Consider the following 17,215-nt stretch of genomic DNA (forward strand, 5'->3'; position numbering starts at 1 on the left):
GGAGGGGGGACAAGTAGCCCAGTCTACACACACCGCTGAGAGCAGAGCTGACTCAGGCTGGAAGACATAAAACTGTGCGGACTCCAGCCAGGGGTGGGGGTCGGGGCCCAAAGCCTCCCGCCGTGGACAGGACAGCGGCTGGCACTGGGCCCAGCCGGCAGCCCTCCTGCCTTACCTGTGGGCTTTGTGCTCCTGGGCCACCTTCTGTGTCAGCTCCTCCAGAACAGCCTCTTCCAGGGCCAAATCCTACGAAAACAGACGGCAGCAAAGGTCATTTACCACCCTGCTCCCAGCATCTCCAGGCGTCCTCATTCCCTTCCTCAGTCTCCCCTTTACGCCTTCCAACTCAAAGTTGTAGTTTTTGGGACTGGGGGTTCCTGATTACTTTTCTAACATGGCTCTCCACTATAACTTAGACTATTTTAATACACATGTAGGGTTGCCACGTAAACTCTGTAGGGTCCAGGAATAGCTCTTTTTTCATTAACATTCTTCTTCCCTATCAAACTCACTTTTATTAAAAATTAGAGGCCTGGTGCATGACATTCATACATTTGGGGGGGGGGTCCCCTCAGCCTGGCCTGTGCCCTCTGTCAGTCCGGGACCTCTCAGTGGACAGCCCCCGAGGGGTCCTTAGCGCTGCTGCGCTCGCCAGCCTGAGCACAGCGGTGGTGGTGGGAGCCTCTCCCGCCTCCCAGGCAGCGCTAAGGAGCAGCAAGCCCAATGTGAGCACACTGACCACCAGGGGGCAGCTCCTGCATTGAACATCTGCCCCCTGGTGGTCAGTGCACATCATAGAGACCGGGCATCCCCCTATTTGGTCAATTTGCATATTAGGATTTTATTATATAGGGTGCTTTCTAAGAATTTACATGTTTTTAACCATCAGGGATAAGGCAGATGAGTGTCCAGGCCATCATCCCATCAAAAGCTGAGCTAGGAAGGGACTGTGCCTGGCCTTTCTGTCCACCACCACCACCACCAGCAGCAAACCAAGTCAGAGCCACCTGCTCATCCCGAGCTCCCTGACAGAGGCTTGGGAGCCAAAGAGGCCTGGACAGCTAACATGCCGCAAGAGAACTCTGGAAGGTTAACAGCTGCGTAGCCGACCAGCTGGTGTCCCGACCTACTGAAACCCAGGCCCCCGGACGGGTGGGGAGCCAGCTCCCATGGGATTAGAGCTGATTACTCACATCTCTTCCCAGCTCTCTCCAACGCTGGAGGGAGCATTTACAGGGCTTGTTAAACATTTACCAGCGACGCCTTGTCTGTGATGGAGAGATGAAGTCTGGAGGAGTAAATCCCAGACAGGGAGACTAGGGCAATCGGTTCCTGAGACACTGACAGTGATTCTCAAGCTTGTGAGGTCTGGGGAGGCTCAAGCGGTGGGGCCTGGGGAGGCTCAAGCTATGGGGCCAGCTGCCTCCACCCTTCCCAGCACTGAGGAGGGCACAGATGCGCACCCCTCTCCTCTGGGCTCCAGAGGGGGCGTCAGAAGGGGTCCTGGGTTGTGTGTCCTGGGGAGGCCCTCTGGGGCTCCTGCAAATACTGGGGGTGGGGGGTTTGTGGGCGATGTTTAGGCAGAAAACCTCCTTGATTCTAATATACCTCTTATATAAAGATCACCTCCAATTTAATAACTCTGCATCGATGAAACACTAACCCCAAAAAGGTACCCCCTCAAAACTATCTCAGATTATGAAAGTGCGACACCTCAGCGTTTTCAGAGCTGAAGAATGGCAGCACGGCCATCTCCTGGAAATTCTTTAGCTCTGCAGACGCTCGTGAGAAACCTGAGAGAAGACGAAGGGAATGACTCGCGGTTCTTATTTTTCACGCGTTCACTGGTGAATTTACTGTGTCCTGTTCGGCCGTCCACTGAATTGACTCCAGGTTACGGTCAGAAACAAGGCTCCACATTTTCAGTTTTAGGCTGTGGAGTCACAAAGACACCGCGTGGCTCAGAGTCAGCTCTGTGTGTGCATGTGGGCATTGAGCAGTCGTCGTAACCCCATCCTAATTTTGAAACGCTAATAAAAGGCATGAGGCAATCGGATAAAATAAAGAAAGATTAAGTGAAGATCAAAACAGGGCTCCATTGAACCTCCGCTTCCTCCTTTGAAAGAAGGACACGTCCACAGGTACCCTCTGCTATTGTGCTCACTCAACAGCCTCCGCCTGGGCCCCGGCCTCCCTGAGGGGCGGGCCCCGCACCAATGACAAATGGCAGCGTGCATGCCTGTACACAGCCGCACACCTGTGGAGCGCCCTTGTGTACTTAACTTTGTTCTTTTCTCTGCTGCAGAAATGCCATTTGACAAATTCGGTTGCTCTCTCAGATCAAACACAGCCATTCATCCCATCTGCCCTCCCCCACCAAAGGAATGCGTCCTTCCCTTTGAAAGCTCTGGTGGAACCAAGCGGGAAGTTTACAACCTGCCGTGGCTCCCCATGGCCTGCTCAATTAGGTCAACACCTGGGCCTGGCATTCAGGCCTCTTCCCTGGGACCCAGCCTGCCCTCCCAGGCCTCCTCTCCCAAGGGCTCAGGGCTCAGGAAAACCCCCTTTTCACATCTCCGCTCGCGCTCGGGCCGACCCTTCCTGGGAGAACCAGCCTGGCCCATCACATCACAGCCTGGGAAATGTCACCCCGGCCTTCAGGACCCCTCTCAGCCATCACCCCCGTGGCAGGCTTCCACATTCCCCGGCTGGATGTCAGCTTCTCCTCCTCTGGGCCACCTCTTCCACTCTGTGTCTCTCGTGGAGCCCTCACCTCGTCTGCCTATGTCTTCCTTACAGTGATTTAAACCCTCACGCGCTGACTATGGGTAATAACTGCAGCCTGACTTCTCCTAAAACCTTTGTCACCAGACACCCGACTTTCTCCCAGATGCCACAACCGGCGAGAAGCCAAGTTCTACCCGTTTTACTTCTGAAACCTCTCTCTTGCTTTACTTTCTTGGTTTTATCTTCACTGCTCACACCTACTTCGTACCTCTTGCCAGGAACACACCAGGTTCTCATCTAACCTGCTCCCACGAATCGTCTCACTGGTCTACACCAGCAGCTCTCAAATTCGGGGTCTGCAGGCCCTGGATGGAGCCCACGCGGTCTCATTCCTCAGATGCTTCGGTCTCATCTGCCACCTTCAGGTCCCCTCCTGCACCCCTGAGTAATAGTCCGACTGGCCAGCTGACTCTTGTCCACCTGCCTCTGCTCCTTGTCTCTGTCTAGGACTCAGGGGTCCTCAAACTTTTTAAACAGGGGGCCAGTTCACTGTCCCTCAGACCGTTGGAGGGCCGGACTATAGTTTAAAAAAAGAACTATGAACAAATTCCTATGTGCACTGCGGGCCCGGGACGAGTCGGCTGCTAAGCAGGACAGGCAGCGGCACCCGGCGGGCCGGATGTGGCCCACGGGCCGTAGTTTGAGGACCCCTGGTCATTCCTTGCTCCCCTCCTCTCTGCAATCCCGCCCATCCCTTAAGACGCAGCTCATGCAACCCTCTCTCCCCACATAAAACCCTGATGTACTTTAATACACTTGACCTTGCCTTTGGATTTTGCAAACTCCCGATTGACTCAACCGCTCTGTGGTCTGCCTGAGAACAGGCCCTGTTTCTTGTATAACTTCATCCCCCAGGGGTTAGGTACCCAGGTCAGTGCTTTGGGCCAAGCAGTGAATCAAAACAGTAAGTGGTGACTGATTATGATTTCCAGACTCAGAGCCACAACGTGGGACTGGGCAGAGCGCCTCCTAGCAGGGTTCTTCTGCTGTCTTAATCCTCCCCCGTTAAAACCCTCCTCATTTACCCCAAAGCTACCAAAAACTAAACCACCACACTCCCCAGCCATCAAAGCCTAGCCTCCCCCTAATTTGACAGTGGACAAGACAGAGGGGGTTCCAGGTTGAGAACCATGGAGCTGACATTCTAGGTGGAGACAGAGACAGAGACGGGGGAGAGACAGAGATAGAGACAGAGGGAGAGGGAGAGACAGGGGGAGAGGAAGAGGGAGAGACAGGGGGAGAGGAAGAGGGAGAGACAGAGGGAGGGGGAGAGCCAGGAGGAGGGGGAAGAGGAGGGGGAGGGGGGAGGGATGAAAGGAGAGGGAGAGGGAGAAGCAGTTCAGATACTGAGCTCTCTAAAGTGCACACAGCAAAGGTAATCTAGCAGGATGTGGCTTGTGGCTGAAGTGCACCACACAGGTGGTCAGGGACAAACAAGTCCTGTCTAAGGAGGAGGTTTTTCAGTCAAAACCCAAATGACAAGTCATAGGAATAGCTAGGGCAGAGCATTCCAGGCAGAGGGACCCACGTGCAACCGATCTAGTTTGGGAATAAGTCCCATGTGTCCAGAAAGGCAGAGGCCATGGCATTGGCAGTAGCAGTGGTGGCACTGGCAGACAGTGGTGGTGGCAGTGTGTGTATGTGTAGGGGGAGAGGGGAGAGGGGGCAGAGAAGTGCCTTGAGGAGGTGGGAAGAGGCATCTTTCCTTGTTCATCATTTTATAAACCTTGTCTGTACTTCATACGTTCATGGACTCTCCTCCCCAGGAAATGTGTGTGTGTGTATCAAATAGCACGAGATTCCCAAAGGAAAGAATTTAACATCCAGAGAAGGTAGAAAATTAATTGCCAAAAAGGACATTACACTTACCATAGGAAATAGCACATATTCTCTGAGGAAATCTTGAGAATCAAACTGGTTATAGTCTCCAAAATCAGCTGAAAAAAAGAGAAGGGGGAATAATTTCACTTTTTATAAGAAATTAAAGATGGAATAAAACAGCGTGCACGTATCACCACATTTATTCTTCCCGCATCATCCTATCTCTGCACTATTATGAAGAAAAAACAACGCCGAGATGTGCCTAATACCGTTGCTACGTTTCCCCAGCAATACTGCGAATGCCAGCGTGTGAGCACTGCTACGCGATTTTCTAGAAAGAATGGGGGAATTGATTCTTAAGCTATTTTTAGAACTTACACCCAAACCTATATTTATCTTCTAGTTAAATATGCATCAACAACAGCCCGTCAGAATATGTGCCAAGGGGACTTTCTAACTCAGGGTGCGTTTAGGCAACTGAAGAGCCAAGCCCATCTCTAGCTCCTCATACATTTGCAGCTGGAAATTCCCACTGTAAAGCACCCTTGGCAAGCACCCTTGCAAACCCTGACACCTCCTACTGAACATCTTCACGGGCTGCAAGCTGCCAAAAATTCTGCTTTGTTCTGTTTTCATCTCACGGTGCTATGTCTGAGCCGATGCAAAAGGAACACAGTGAGCCTGTATCACAAATCTATAAACCCCTTGCTTCTAGTCCAGCCTTGGGCAAACTGCTGCCCGCGGGCCGGATCCGGCTGTTCTATCCGGTTCTCTTGCTCTCCCCTCCGCTCCTTTACTTTGAATTTATATTAGTTCACATAAACACTCCATCCATGCTTTTGTTCCGGCCCTCCAGTCCAGTTTAAGAACCCATTGTGGCCCTCAAGTCAAAAAGTTTGCCCACTCCTGTTCTAGTCCCACTTACTCTCCAAAATAAAAAAAGAATGAAAGCAGCATGAAATGTAATTTCATGTAAAAGATTTAGCATCAGGTAGAAGTGGAGCCAGGTCACCGTAAGGTAGCAAGAGACAGAGAATGCCAGGATCCGCACAGAAGGCCAACGGGGAGGCACTGCCCGGAAGGGGTGGGTGGGTAGGAAGCGCTCAACCAAAGAACTTGCAAGCGTATGTGCATAACCCATGGACACAGACAGTAGCGTCAGGAAGGCTTGGGTGGGGGCAGGCTAGAAGGGGTCAATGGGGGAAGGAGGACACAGAGGAGAAGCACTGCCCAGACACGTAACTGATTACAAGTAGGGGATGTCTCCAGGCAGAGCAAAGATCTCGTGCTCTGCCTGCGTTCACGTTTGGCCATCAGTTATCGTATCTCGTGCTGACATATCTCTACCGATGCATCTTTCTAACAGCCCAGCAAGGCTCTCAGGAAAGTGACTTACAAACATTACAGCCAGAGCAGCTTTCATCAGAATGAAGAGGAGCCCAAGAGAAGATCCCCCAACTTCCTTCAGCCTAAGAGCTATCACCAGGGTCTTCACAAACCCAGGCAGCACGCAATGAGCCCAGTGACTGGAGAGGGAGAGGAGGGGCCCTAGCTGGTTTGGCTCAGTGGATAGAGCATCGGCCCATGAATCGAAGGGTCCTGGGTTCGGTTCCAGTCAAGGGCACACACCTCGGTTGCAGGCTTGACCTCCGGCCCTGGTTGGGGCCTGTGTGGGAGGCAACCAATCAATGTGTCTCTCTCACATCAATGTTTCTCTCTCTCTCTCTCTGTCTCTCCCCCTCCCTTCCACTCTCTCTAAAAAAATCAATGGAAAAACACGCTCAGGTGAGGATTAACAACAACATAACAGAGTAACAGGGAGAAAATGAACAGAAAGGAAAGCTTTTTAAAAGGAGAAAGAACGCATGTGAAGATGAGGCACATACAGGACCCTCTCCTTCTCCCTGTGAAGGGTGTCTTTTTCCATTATTTCATGACTTTCTGTTATAACCACCGATTGTTCTGTACACTGTTCTGGGCACTGTTCCTTCCTTTTCCTGTCTTTAAGTGGACAGATGGGATACAGGATGTTCTCTGTCCTTCCATCCACAGGGTAACAACTGTACAGCCAACAGACACCACTAACCTGCTACCACCCCGAAGGACAGAGGTCAAGGGAAGGCTGCCTCTGCGGACATTTCAGAACCCAAAAGTTATCAACTGCGGTTCAGAGTTTGGGATGGGAAGTCCAGTTCACATCTTCTAAAATAACAGCCCACACAGCAAGGACGGGCAGGCTTACATTTGGACGTTCACCGATTTTAAAGTAAATGACCGAAAGGAAAACACGTCTCTCTCCAAAAATTATATTTTTATCTTGTTAATCCTCACCTGAGGGTATTTTTAATCCTCAACTGAGGATATTTTTCCATTGACTTTTAGAGAGTGGAAGAGAGAGGGAGAGACAGAAATATCAACTGATGTGAGAGAAACACATCGATTGGTTGCCTCCTGCACACACCCCAACCAGGGCCCAGGCCGGGAGGAGTCTGCAACCGAGGTACATGCCCTTGACTGGAATCGAACCCGGGACCTTTCAGTCCTCAGGCCGATGCTCTATCCACTGAGCCAAACCGGCTAGGGCTTTATCTTATTTTTAATATGACTCAAGACAATTAAGCTATTGCTCAATGAGTAGAAATACATGTAAAAAAAATTATGTAACATCTGTTATATAAATATATGTAAAAATATGTGTAACAACTTAGAGATGGTAAAAAATACCTCTCTGATAAATCTAAGTGGGGTAGGTCGAAAGATAAATGTAGTCCAATACACGTTTGCAGTTTCACATTACAACTAAGCATTTCCAATTTCTCTCTTTGACTGTAAAGGAATACATCATACTATGCTGTTTAAAGCTCTCACACTTGAAACGGATGTGAAAGTCACACAGCCATCGCATTGAGCCACAAAATATGACCGCATTGGGCAGTGGAATGATTCTGAGAAAGTGCTCCACAAACCCTGAAATGCAGCTTTAATTAGAGGCAGGATAAAAGCTGCTATTCTTTCATAAAAAAAACTGAGATTATCCAAGCAGGAGCAATTTGCAAACAGCCCTGAGAGAGCCACCATCCTGCCACAAAAATCACTTCCTCTGCGTCTTTAACTTACGGTATCTCGAAATGAAAAGGGAGCATTCCTAAGGGATCTTGAAGTAAATGTCACTTTCCCCTGCCGGAGGCCAGTGACATCCTAATCACACAGATGGTGGGATTTCACACCGTGGGGGGCAGCACCGTCGCTTACCTTGCACAGCTAAGCCGGCCAGCCGAATCACCTGTTCCAGCGTGCACCGCAATCGGCCCTCGAGCACGTCTTTTTTGACTTGCAGGTAATACTGATACCTGGTTTATGGGAACAGAGGAACAAATAACCTTAAAAAACACACACATACTTTGGATATATTCCCGTAACATCGGTGTCTCTAGATATAAAACACTGTGTCCACAGCAAGATACGCAGGTGATGCTAATAGAGGTCAGCGCTCTGAAAGATGGGAAGTGACCCCTGCCTGTGTATCTTTGTTGGATGCCACACCCCATTCATTGTGAGGCTGAGAGCCTTCTCATCAAACCATCCCATTGTGGGCCAGCGGCACGAACCACTGATAAAGGCCAGTTCCTCATAACAGAGACCCGGAGTGAAATCTGCGCATCCACACCTGGGCGCCCGCAACAACACAGCTGCCAGAGCACATTCAACAGTGTGCTTCCTGAAAAGGTTCTGGAAACACACGATTTGTCTGAACTCAGAAGTTTGGGTAGGGTGGGTCACAAACAGGCCAAATATTTGGAATTCTGCGAGTGGACGGGGTAAATCTCTTGGGAGCCAGGCTCGCCCGACATGTCTGTGACTCATAAAAATTGAATCGAATGCAACACTGTGCCTTCTAACCCCAAGTACATCCTCAAACCAGCCAACTGCAGACGGACAGAATGTGTCCATACACAACCTCAGACCTCAGACCAGACCACTGTTCTCAGCAGCGAATACCATGCATTGTTTCCTCGCCAGTAAAACTGCACACTTAGAATTACCCCAACACTTAGAAATCTCCTCACCCCAAACCTTTTTTTCCAGGACCCCACCTCCTTTGACCATACTCTTAAGACACAGTCACATCCATAACAGTCAGTCTCCTCTAGCATTACTTCCTGACAAATGCTAACAACCTTTTTAAAAAATATTTATTTTTTATTATTTCAGAGAGGAAATGAGAGGGAGAGAGAGATAGAAACATCAAAGATGAGAGAGAATCATTGATTGGCTGCCTCCTGCATGCTCCCCGCACTGGGGACCGAGCCTGCAACCTGGGCATGTGCTCTTGACCGGAATTGAACCTGAGACCCTTCAGTCCACAGGCCTACGCTCTATCCACTAAGCCAAACCAGCTAGCAGGGGTCCTCAAACTTTTTAAACAGGGGGCCAGTTCACTGTCCCTCAGACTGTTGGGAGGGCCGGACTATAGTTTTTTAAAAAAAAACTATGAACAAATTCCTATGCGCACTGCGGGCCCGGGACGAGTCGGCTGCTAAGCAGGACAGGCAGTGGCACCCGGCGGGCCGGATAAGTGTCCTCGGCGGGCCGCATGTGGCCTGCGGGCCGTAGTTTGAGGACCCCTGATAGGGTATGCTAACAACCTTTTTGCTCCTGGTAACCATCCTCTCTCTTTTTGTTAAAGTTGGCATGTCGGTCAAGGTAAGTCTGGAGTGACCCAAAGCCCAATGCCTTTGGAGAGAAGCCGTCAGCATTGAGAGCTAATTACTGTTGCCCCGCTTGACAGGGATATCCTTACATAGCACCTGAATGCCTGTTGAAGGGAATGCCAGGCTGCCCGCCCACTGCAGTGTAATCTCTATTGCTTCTTTCCTCTTGGGTCTACTGGACAGGATAAAGATAACCACGCCAAGTCTCTGGTGGGGAAAAAACTATGCTCAAATCAGAAGGACCACCTTTAAAAATCATTTTTAGTCAAAATTAATACATAGCCCTGGCCTGTGTGGCTAAGTTAATTGGGTGTTGTCCTGTGCACTGAGTAATTGCCAGTTCCATTCCTGGTCAGGGCACGTGCCTGGGTTGCAGCTAGATCCCCAGTAGGGGGGTGTCCAGGAGGTGGCCGATCAATATCATGCCTCATATTGATATTTCTTTCTCTCCCTTACTCTCATTCTAAAAATTAATTTTAAAAATCTTTTAAAAAAAGACTTAATAGAAAAACAACCTATTTTTCCTATTTCCATCCTATCTTTCAGCTAAAATATTCATAATCCTTTTACAGGATCCACTCTCAGAAGGACACTTTTACTTCCAGTCCACATCTAAATCCATTCATGTATATCCCACACTTACTAAGCACTTCCTGTGTGTATACGTGGGCTAGAAGCCAGGGCACATCCTGGAGAGGTCTGAGACAGGGATGCTCATCATCTCCTGACCAATGCCCTCACCTTTCTCCCTCTAGAGCACTATTAAGGGCTCGATTTTTAAGAACCAACAAGTAGCCCTAACCGGTTTGGCTCAGTGGATAGAGCGTCGGCCTGCGGACTGAAGGGTCCCAGGTTCGATTCCGGTCAAGGGCATGTACCTTGGTTGTGGGCACATACCCAGTGGGGAGTGTGCAGGAGGCAGCTGATCGATGTTTCTCTCTCATCGATGTTTCTAACTCTCTATCCCTCTCCCTTCCTCTCTGTAAAAAAATCAATAAAATATGTTAAAAAAAAAAAAAAAAAGAACAAGTAAAACATTTTAAAAGGTGCTATCCTAGCATTACCTGCCATCACTAGAGCCTTTTTACGCTTCGCCTCGGAGGTGAAAATGATCGGCTGATACCACTGGGAATAGACCATCAACTAATCCATAGGATCCAGCAAAACAATACATCTAGTGTTCTCACCCTGCTGATCCCAAATTCCTTCTTCAAATATCGCTTCTATAATGCACACGCAAGTTCCATAACACAGCCATCCCATCCCAGGCAACAGTGAATGCCGCCTACTCACTAGCAAGGAACACCAGGATCGCTCCTGGTCCTGTAGGTTGGAGGGAGGTTGTACGGGGATACAAAACCGAGGAGCTTGAGAGTCTAGCACCCTTTCCTAGAAGCTGCCTAGACCAGTGGTCGCCAACCTTTCGGACCTCAGGACCGCCAGTGGTCCGTGGACCACCGATGGGCGACCCCTGGCCTACACTACAGACGACGACACGGTGCAATTACCCCAAGAGCTTGGGAATATCACTACATGAGAATGGAATTCAGACCACCATGGGAACCACTGGCCAGATTTTTGCTCAAAAGGCACTCGGATAAAATATATTAAAATTCTATCCTAGATGAAGACGAACGTAGAGAATATGAGCTGAGATTCTATTTCTAGCGTGCTTGGCTTTTGCTTATTTTTGATCAGCAATTCCATTCTAACAGCAGTAAAATATAAGAGCGGATCCTATTTTGGAAACATGCAATTTCATGGAAGTATACTCCACCCTGTCACAGCTCTGGGTGGAGGGGAAAAGAAAAAACCGGATCCTCGTGCCAGGAAAGTCAGTATTTGCCAACTTTCCAAAGGGACCCTCTTTAAAACTCAAGTTCACAAGGAAAACTTGTTCATATTCGAAGACCTGGAAGTCATCTGACTGCTGAGGTCCAATGGGGGGGGAGGGTTAAGGCTAGGACTCTGCCCTCCCTCTAAGAATTGGGGAACACTGTGATGCTTGTTGAATAAAGGCAACATTTCTACTTTCCAAGTGTATTGTTTTGTTCTGACTCTAAAGAGGAGATTAATTTCTGAGGGAAAGGCAGGTTTCTGTGGGTGAGAGAGAAAAGTTTTCCTGATAATCAGTGCTGACATTACAACTAGAACCAGACGGTTTCTATGAACCAGTCTCCGAAGTCTCATCTACCCGGACCATTTCTATCCAATCAAGAAATTAAGTGTCTTTTCTGTGTTCCTTCCTCCCCCTACGATTTTGAAAAGGCCATTTTTAAACTTCAGGTGAAGTCACTAGAGCATTCCGTCCACGTGACAGTGGCATCGAAAGACTTCCAAATTCCACTCCCTAGCATCGCCCTCCACGTTTGCAGGTGTACTGCTGGGATCTGCAGTCTCTCTTTTTAAGTCACACGTGAGGAATTTAGCTACGTACTTACACCGCCACGGTTTACTTGCAGGTCTGTTAATACTTCTCGGGCTGAGAAACTCCATGTGGTGTTCTGAAAGGTATGGACTGTGTGAGCACAGAACCCCCAATAATACAGGAAGCACCACTCCCACGAGCGAAATATTCCTTCCAAGTCCAGTTCAGTGGAAGTGCTTCAAACAGGGAATAGGCAGGAAAATACGAAAGGCTTCAGATCTGATTCTGGTCATGCTTCCACCCAAGGACCCAACATCCTGAGCACCAAACAGGACAGTGGAGACAGGAGGTGGGCGGTGATTAGTACTGTTCCAAATATTTGCTACTGCTCTCCACGGGCCTTCCCTCTGAGAGGGTCACACCTGCCTGCCTCATTCCCTCTGACTAGCTTTGGGGTCCAGGAAATGAGGGTGGGAGAGACACATACCACTCCCGAGCCCAACCTTCTGCCGGGTTTCCATCTCCATTTCCCCCGCCCGGAGACCGGCAGTGTCCAGATAGGGACTTCAGCTCGGTGAGCTTGAGCCCCGTGGAAAGGAGGCAGCGGACACGGCACGCACAGAGGTGGGCAAGGAACAAGCCTTTGTCTCTGGAAACAACAGAGGTCTGGGCGTTGTCTATTGTCGCAGCTTGAGCTGGCCTCACTTGTTTACTAAGGGGAGGATTTCAAAAAGCCCAGCCCTTTTGCTTTTAGAGAAGGGAACTGTGTAGAGGGAGAATGACTTGCCCAAGGTGACACAGCCTCGAAGGCGGGGCCAGACAGACCAGAGCGTGGAGCTCTTTCTCTGCAGGCAATGAGGGTGGCATCTGAATCCCAGTCATCGCAGGCAAGTCATCAGTACCACTGAAGCCCAAAAATAAACATCCTATATAATAAAAGCCTAATATGCAAATTGACCAAACGGCAGAAAGACTGGTTGCTATGACACACACTGACCACCAGAGGGCAGACACGCAACACAGGAGCTGCTCCCAGCCCGCAGGCCACAGGCCAGCCAAGGCGGGTGCGAGTGGGAGCCCCCAATCACCCTGCCAATCGCCCCGCAGAGAGAGGCGACCGGCTGCGGTGGGAGGGAGTGGGTCCAGCGAGTGGGCGGTGCCAGGCCAGCCAAGGTAGGTGCCAGCAGGGGCCCCCCAATTTTCCCACTGGTCACCCCACAGATCGGCCCTGATTGCCGGCCAGGCCTAGGGATACAACCCGTGCATGAATTTCATGCACCGGACCTCTAGTGGAAATATAAACACCACCACTGCCTATCCGGTGTGGGCTCAGTGGTTGAGCATCCACCCAGGAAATAAGAGGTCGCTGGTCCAAGAGATTGCAGGTTCAATTCCCGTATGTTTCTCTCTCTCTATCCCTCTATCTTTCTCTCTCTCTAAAAAACAAATTTTAAAAAATATATTAAAAAATAAGTAAATGAAAACATCACTGGTGATTTTTATGATCCACTGCTTCCAAGGAAGAACTTTAAGAACCAAACTGCCCTCCCTCCCCCATCAGATCATCTGAGCCACAGCCTTTGAGGCAAACACTGGCACGAGAAGTTGTTCTATAAAAACCCGGTACAGGACATGTTTCATAAGCTGGCCCATGGATTATTCAGATCTGTTTCTTCTCAAGGCAACAGCCTCTGGATTACTTCACTCTCCCCTCTCAGAGGCAGAGGAAGGGAAAAGACTGAGCTTTGTATTCTAACTACGTGTTAGCAACTTTATAAGGCACATAGAGGACAAAGTAAAATCTAGGGATCGGGTCTCCTTGGAGGCTCCTATCTAGAAGGAGAGGCTGCCTGGCCAGCGTGGTTCAGTGGTTGAGCGTCCACCTATGAACCAGGAGGTGGTTCGCTTCCTGGTCAGGGCACATGCCCGGGTTGCGGGCTCAATCCCCAGTGGGGATTGTGCAGGAGGCAGCCGATCAATGATTCTTTCTCACCATTTATGTTTCTATCTCTCTCTCCCTCTCCCTTCCTCTCTGAAATCAATAAAAATACATCTTAAAAATAAGAGGTAAAAAAAGGATAAGACTATTTTTATTGATTGATTTTAGAGAGAGAGAAAGGGGGAGTGAGAGAGAGACTAAGAGAGAGAGAAAAGAGACAGAAACATCAATTTGTTGTTCCACTCATTCATACATTCAGTGGTTAGTTCTTATATGTACCCTGACTGGGGATCGATGAAACCTTGGCATATCAGGATGATGCTCTAACCTACTGAGGTACCTGGCCAGGGCACTAAAGGGTCAGACTTTACTAGTAAATGCCTACTCCTCCCTAGAAAACTTCCTACAGTCAGCAGTATCAGAACGCTATTGCTAGATTCCCCAGGGACAGTATGTACCCAAACACTCACATTGCTTTCTAGTTGATATTATATTGGGGGGGGGGCGGGGTATGGGGGTGGAGGGAGAATGTACATGCTTCTCTAATATAAAAGACAGAAAAAGAGGGGACTGAGGACACGCTGTCCTAGCATTTGGGGGCACAGGACAGCAACGAAGCATAATTTTAACTTGTGGACGGACAGAGGTACCAACAGGAGAGAAACAGCACATTCCAGCCATTCCAAAGGGTGTTCACGGCTGTAAATCCAGATAATGGGCAGGGCGGCCCACCCTGTTCTCTGGCGGCCAGGAGCAGATAAACAGTACGCAGGCAGGCACACAACCACATAAACCCGACTGCCTCCTTCCCTGCGTCCCTCTCTCCTCAGGCCCCTGAGCAGATTCCCAGTTTACGATTATTCAGGTATAAGGTGGTTGGTAGCTGGCCCGTGCACCATCTACAAACTTTTATATTGAAGGAACGTTCATGCTGACAGGCAATACAAACCCCATGGTAACGCCAAGGACAAGCCAACCCTCCTGCAACTCAGCAAACATTGAAACAACCCAACAGGGGAGAGAAGAAAACGAAAAGGTTGGAACTGTAACTCGACAAAGATCACCTTAAAAGGGAAGGTTTTGTTTTTTTTCCTTCTGGCCTTTCTCACACCACAAGCCAATACACGTGCCTGCACGCACACACATCGAGACACGAGTTTTCAACATTCACCGATCAATACCCTCTTTTGCCAGACACCCAGCTTCTCCCTGAGACTCCTTAAGTTTCAGTGAGTCAAAGGATTGCAATTCTCTCCTTAAAAGGATGGTGTTTGTTTAAATGCACATAAACACACACACGGGCCTTGACGACTGGTGGAGAGGGACCTGTGATAGCAAGGTGCTGGGAAAGAGAGAAGCGTGCCCCAGCCTGATCCTGGCTTGCTGCTCTTGAACTCTCGCATTAATTATAACAAATTACAGGGAACCCAAGTATAGTTTAGAAGTACGATAAACTCCCTAATAACAGCCTACCATTTAATCAGGGGTTCTCCTAAAAAAAAGAAAAAAAAAGAAAAAAAAAGAAAGAAAAATCCATTCCCTACAATATATCAGAAAGGGCGAGGGGATACCCTGACCTCCTCTCCTTCTGCCCCGCCCTGTGGAGTTGGGCGCAGAGCCCCAGCAATCCCGCCGAGATAATTTAAAAGAACCAGCAGGTTTCACCGCTGTGGGCTGTGAGTCCCTGAACTAGAAAAACCTGGCATCGGAAGCAGAAATACCTTGGCCTCGAAAGAAAAGCCTGTCCTAAAGATGATGATGTTAAAATAGAACCTAAGTCTGTTTTGCTCTGTCTTCAAAATCTCCAGGGACTTGGAAAAACAGCCTGGCAGTTCCTCAAAAAGTTAAAAATATGGAGTGACCACATGACCGGGCAATTCCACGCCTAGGTATATACCCACGAGAACTGAGAACACGTGTTCACACAGAAACTTGTACACGAATAGTAACGTTGTTCATAATAGAAAAAAAGAAGAATCTAACCAAATGTCCACCAACTTATGACCAAAAGTTGATCTAGCCATACAATAAAACAGTATTATTTAGCCATAAAAAGGCATGAGATATTGATACATGCTACCACATGAACCGCCCCCCGCCCCCCAGCCTGTGGCAACCACTGAGCTACTTTCTGTCTGCATGGATTTGCCACAGGCTGGGGGGGAGGGGCAGGGGGGATTGGGAATGATTGCTAACGTTCTGAAATCAGACATGGGTGCTAGTGGCACAAACAACCCTGTGACTATACTAAAAACCACCAAACTGTGTACTTCACCATGGTGAATGTTCCATGGATATTACCTCAACAAAACAAACATCTAATAACAAACATCAGGAAAAAGTTCAGAGTCCAGATCCAGCACCCCACAGTCTTCATGACCCACTCAAAACTACTTTCTAAATTCTTGCCTTCCCCCCCCCGCCCCCACCACATGCTTGAGTTGTAATAAATATCTGTGCTTCCCAATACCTACTATGTTCATCCCTGCCTCCTCCCCGTTTCCTCTGCCTCATGCTCTTGCCCACCCTCCTCCATGTGCAGGGTCATCTACTCATCCTTCAAAGCCCAGATGAAATTTATCTCCTTTTGTAACGCTTCCCAAACCCTCTCCACCAGCCCATCAAAGGACCCCTCTCCCAGGCCTCCTGCATGCCAGCAGCATGGTACATGAATATTACCTCAACAAAACAAAACCCCTAGTAACCCTAATCAAGGAAAAGTTCCATGTCCTGATTCAGCACTCCACCATAACCTCCTCCCAGGCTGGGAACTGGGTCTTAGCATTTAATGTCACTAAATAAACACTCAATAAGCATTTCCAAATAGACAAAATGCGGACAGAAACAGAGGAAGGGAGAGAGATTCTTCACCTCACTGTGAGATCATTAGATGTTATTTCCACAGTATGAAAAAGAGTTTCAGAAATGTAACCCATTGCACATCAAGCAGGAAGCTTGAAGAAGCTCTTTGTGTTTAGACAAAGGGTTAAAACAAAAAACTCCTTCAAGGACCTAGAATAACCAACACAATATTGTAGAACAACGAAGTTGAAGGAATGATGCTACCCGACTTCAAGACGTACTGTAAAGTTGCAGTAATCAAGACAGTGTGGTACTGGTGAAAGAATGGACAATGGAACAGAATAGAGAGCGCAGAGAGAGACCCCCATAAATACAGGTCAGCTGATCTTTGACAAAGGAACAAAGGTGACTCCATGGGGCAGACAGTCTCTTCATCAAAGGGCGCTGGAACAACTGTGAGTCCATATGCAAAAATACGAATGTAGACCAGACCTTAGACATTTCACCAAAATTAACTCAAAATGGATGACAAACATATATGCAAAATGCAAAACCACAAAAACCCTAAACCTACTAGATCAGCGGTCACCAATCTTTCAGACCTCACGGACCACTGCTTGGCGACCACTGTACTCGATAACAGGAGAAAATCTAGATGAGCCTGAGAATGGAAATGACTTCTTAGATACAACAGTAAAGACACAATCCATGAAAGAAATAACTGATAGACTGGACTTCATTAAAATTAAAAACTTCCCCTCTGCCAAAGGCAGTATCAAGAGAATT

The 17,215-nt window shown here is 48.6% G+C and overlaps 1 protein-coding gene across 1 annotated transcript in view; it reads right to left on the bottom strand.

Annotated features, from left to right (window-relative positions):
- PTPN14 (protein tyrosine phosphatase non-receptor type 14) overlaps positions 1-17,215 on the bottom strand; it is an 87,701-nt gene that overhangs the window by 36,801 nt on the left and 33,685 nt on the right. The window contains exons 3-5 of the mRNA XM_080647313.1: positions 7,861-7,958; positions 4,657-4,724; positions 176-246 (exon numbers count right to left, since the gene is read on the bottom strand). Of these exons, the coding sequence (XP_080503439.1) occupies positions 176-246; positions 4,657-4,724; positions 7,861-7,958 (237 nt within the window). The remainder of the gene's footprint in view (positions 1-175; positions 247-4,656; positions 4,725-7,860; positions 7,959-17,215) is intronic.

This window comes from Plecotus auritus (assembly GCF_963455305.1).
Source record: "Plecotus auritus genome assembly, chromosome: 12".
NCBI classification, from domain to species: domain Eukaryota; kingdom Metazoa; phylum Chordata; class Mammalia; order Chiroptera; family Vespertilionidae; genus Plecotus; species Plecotus auritus.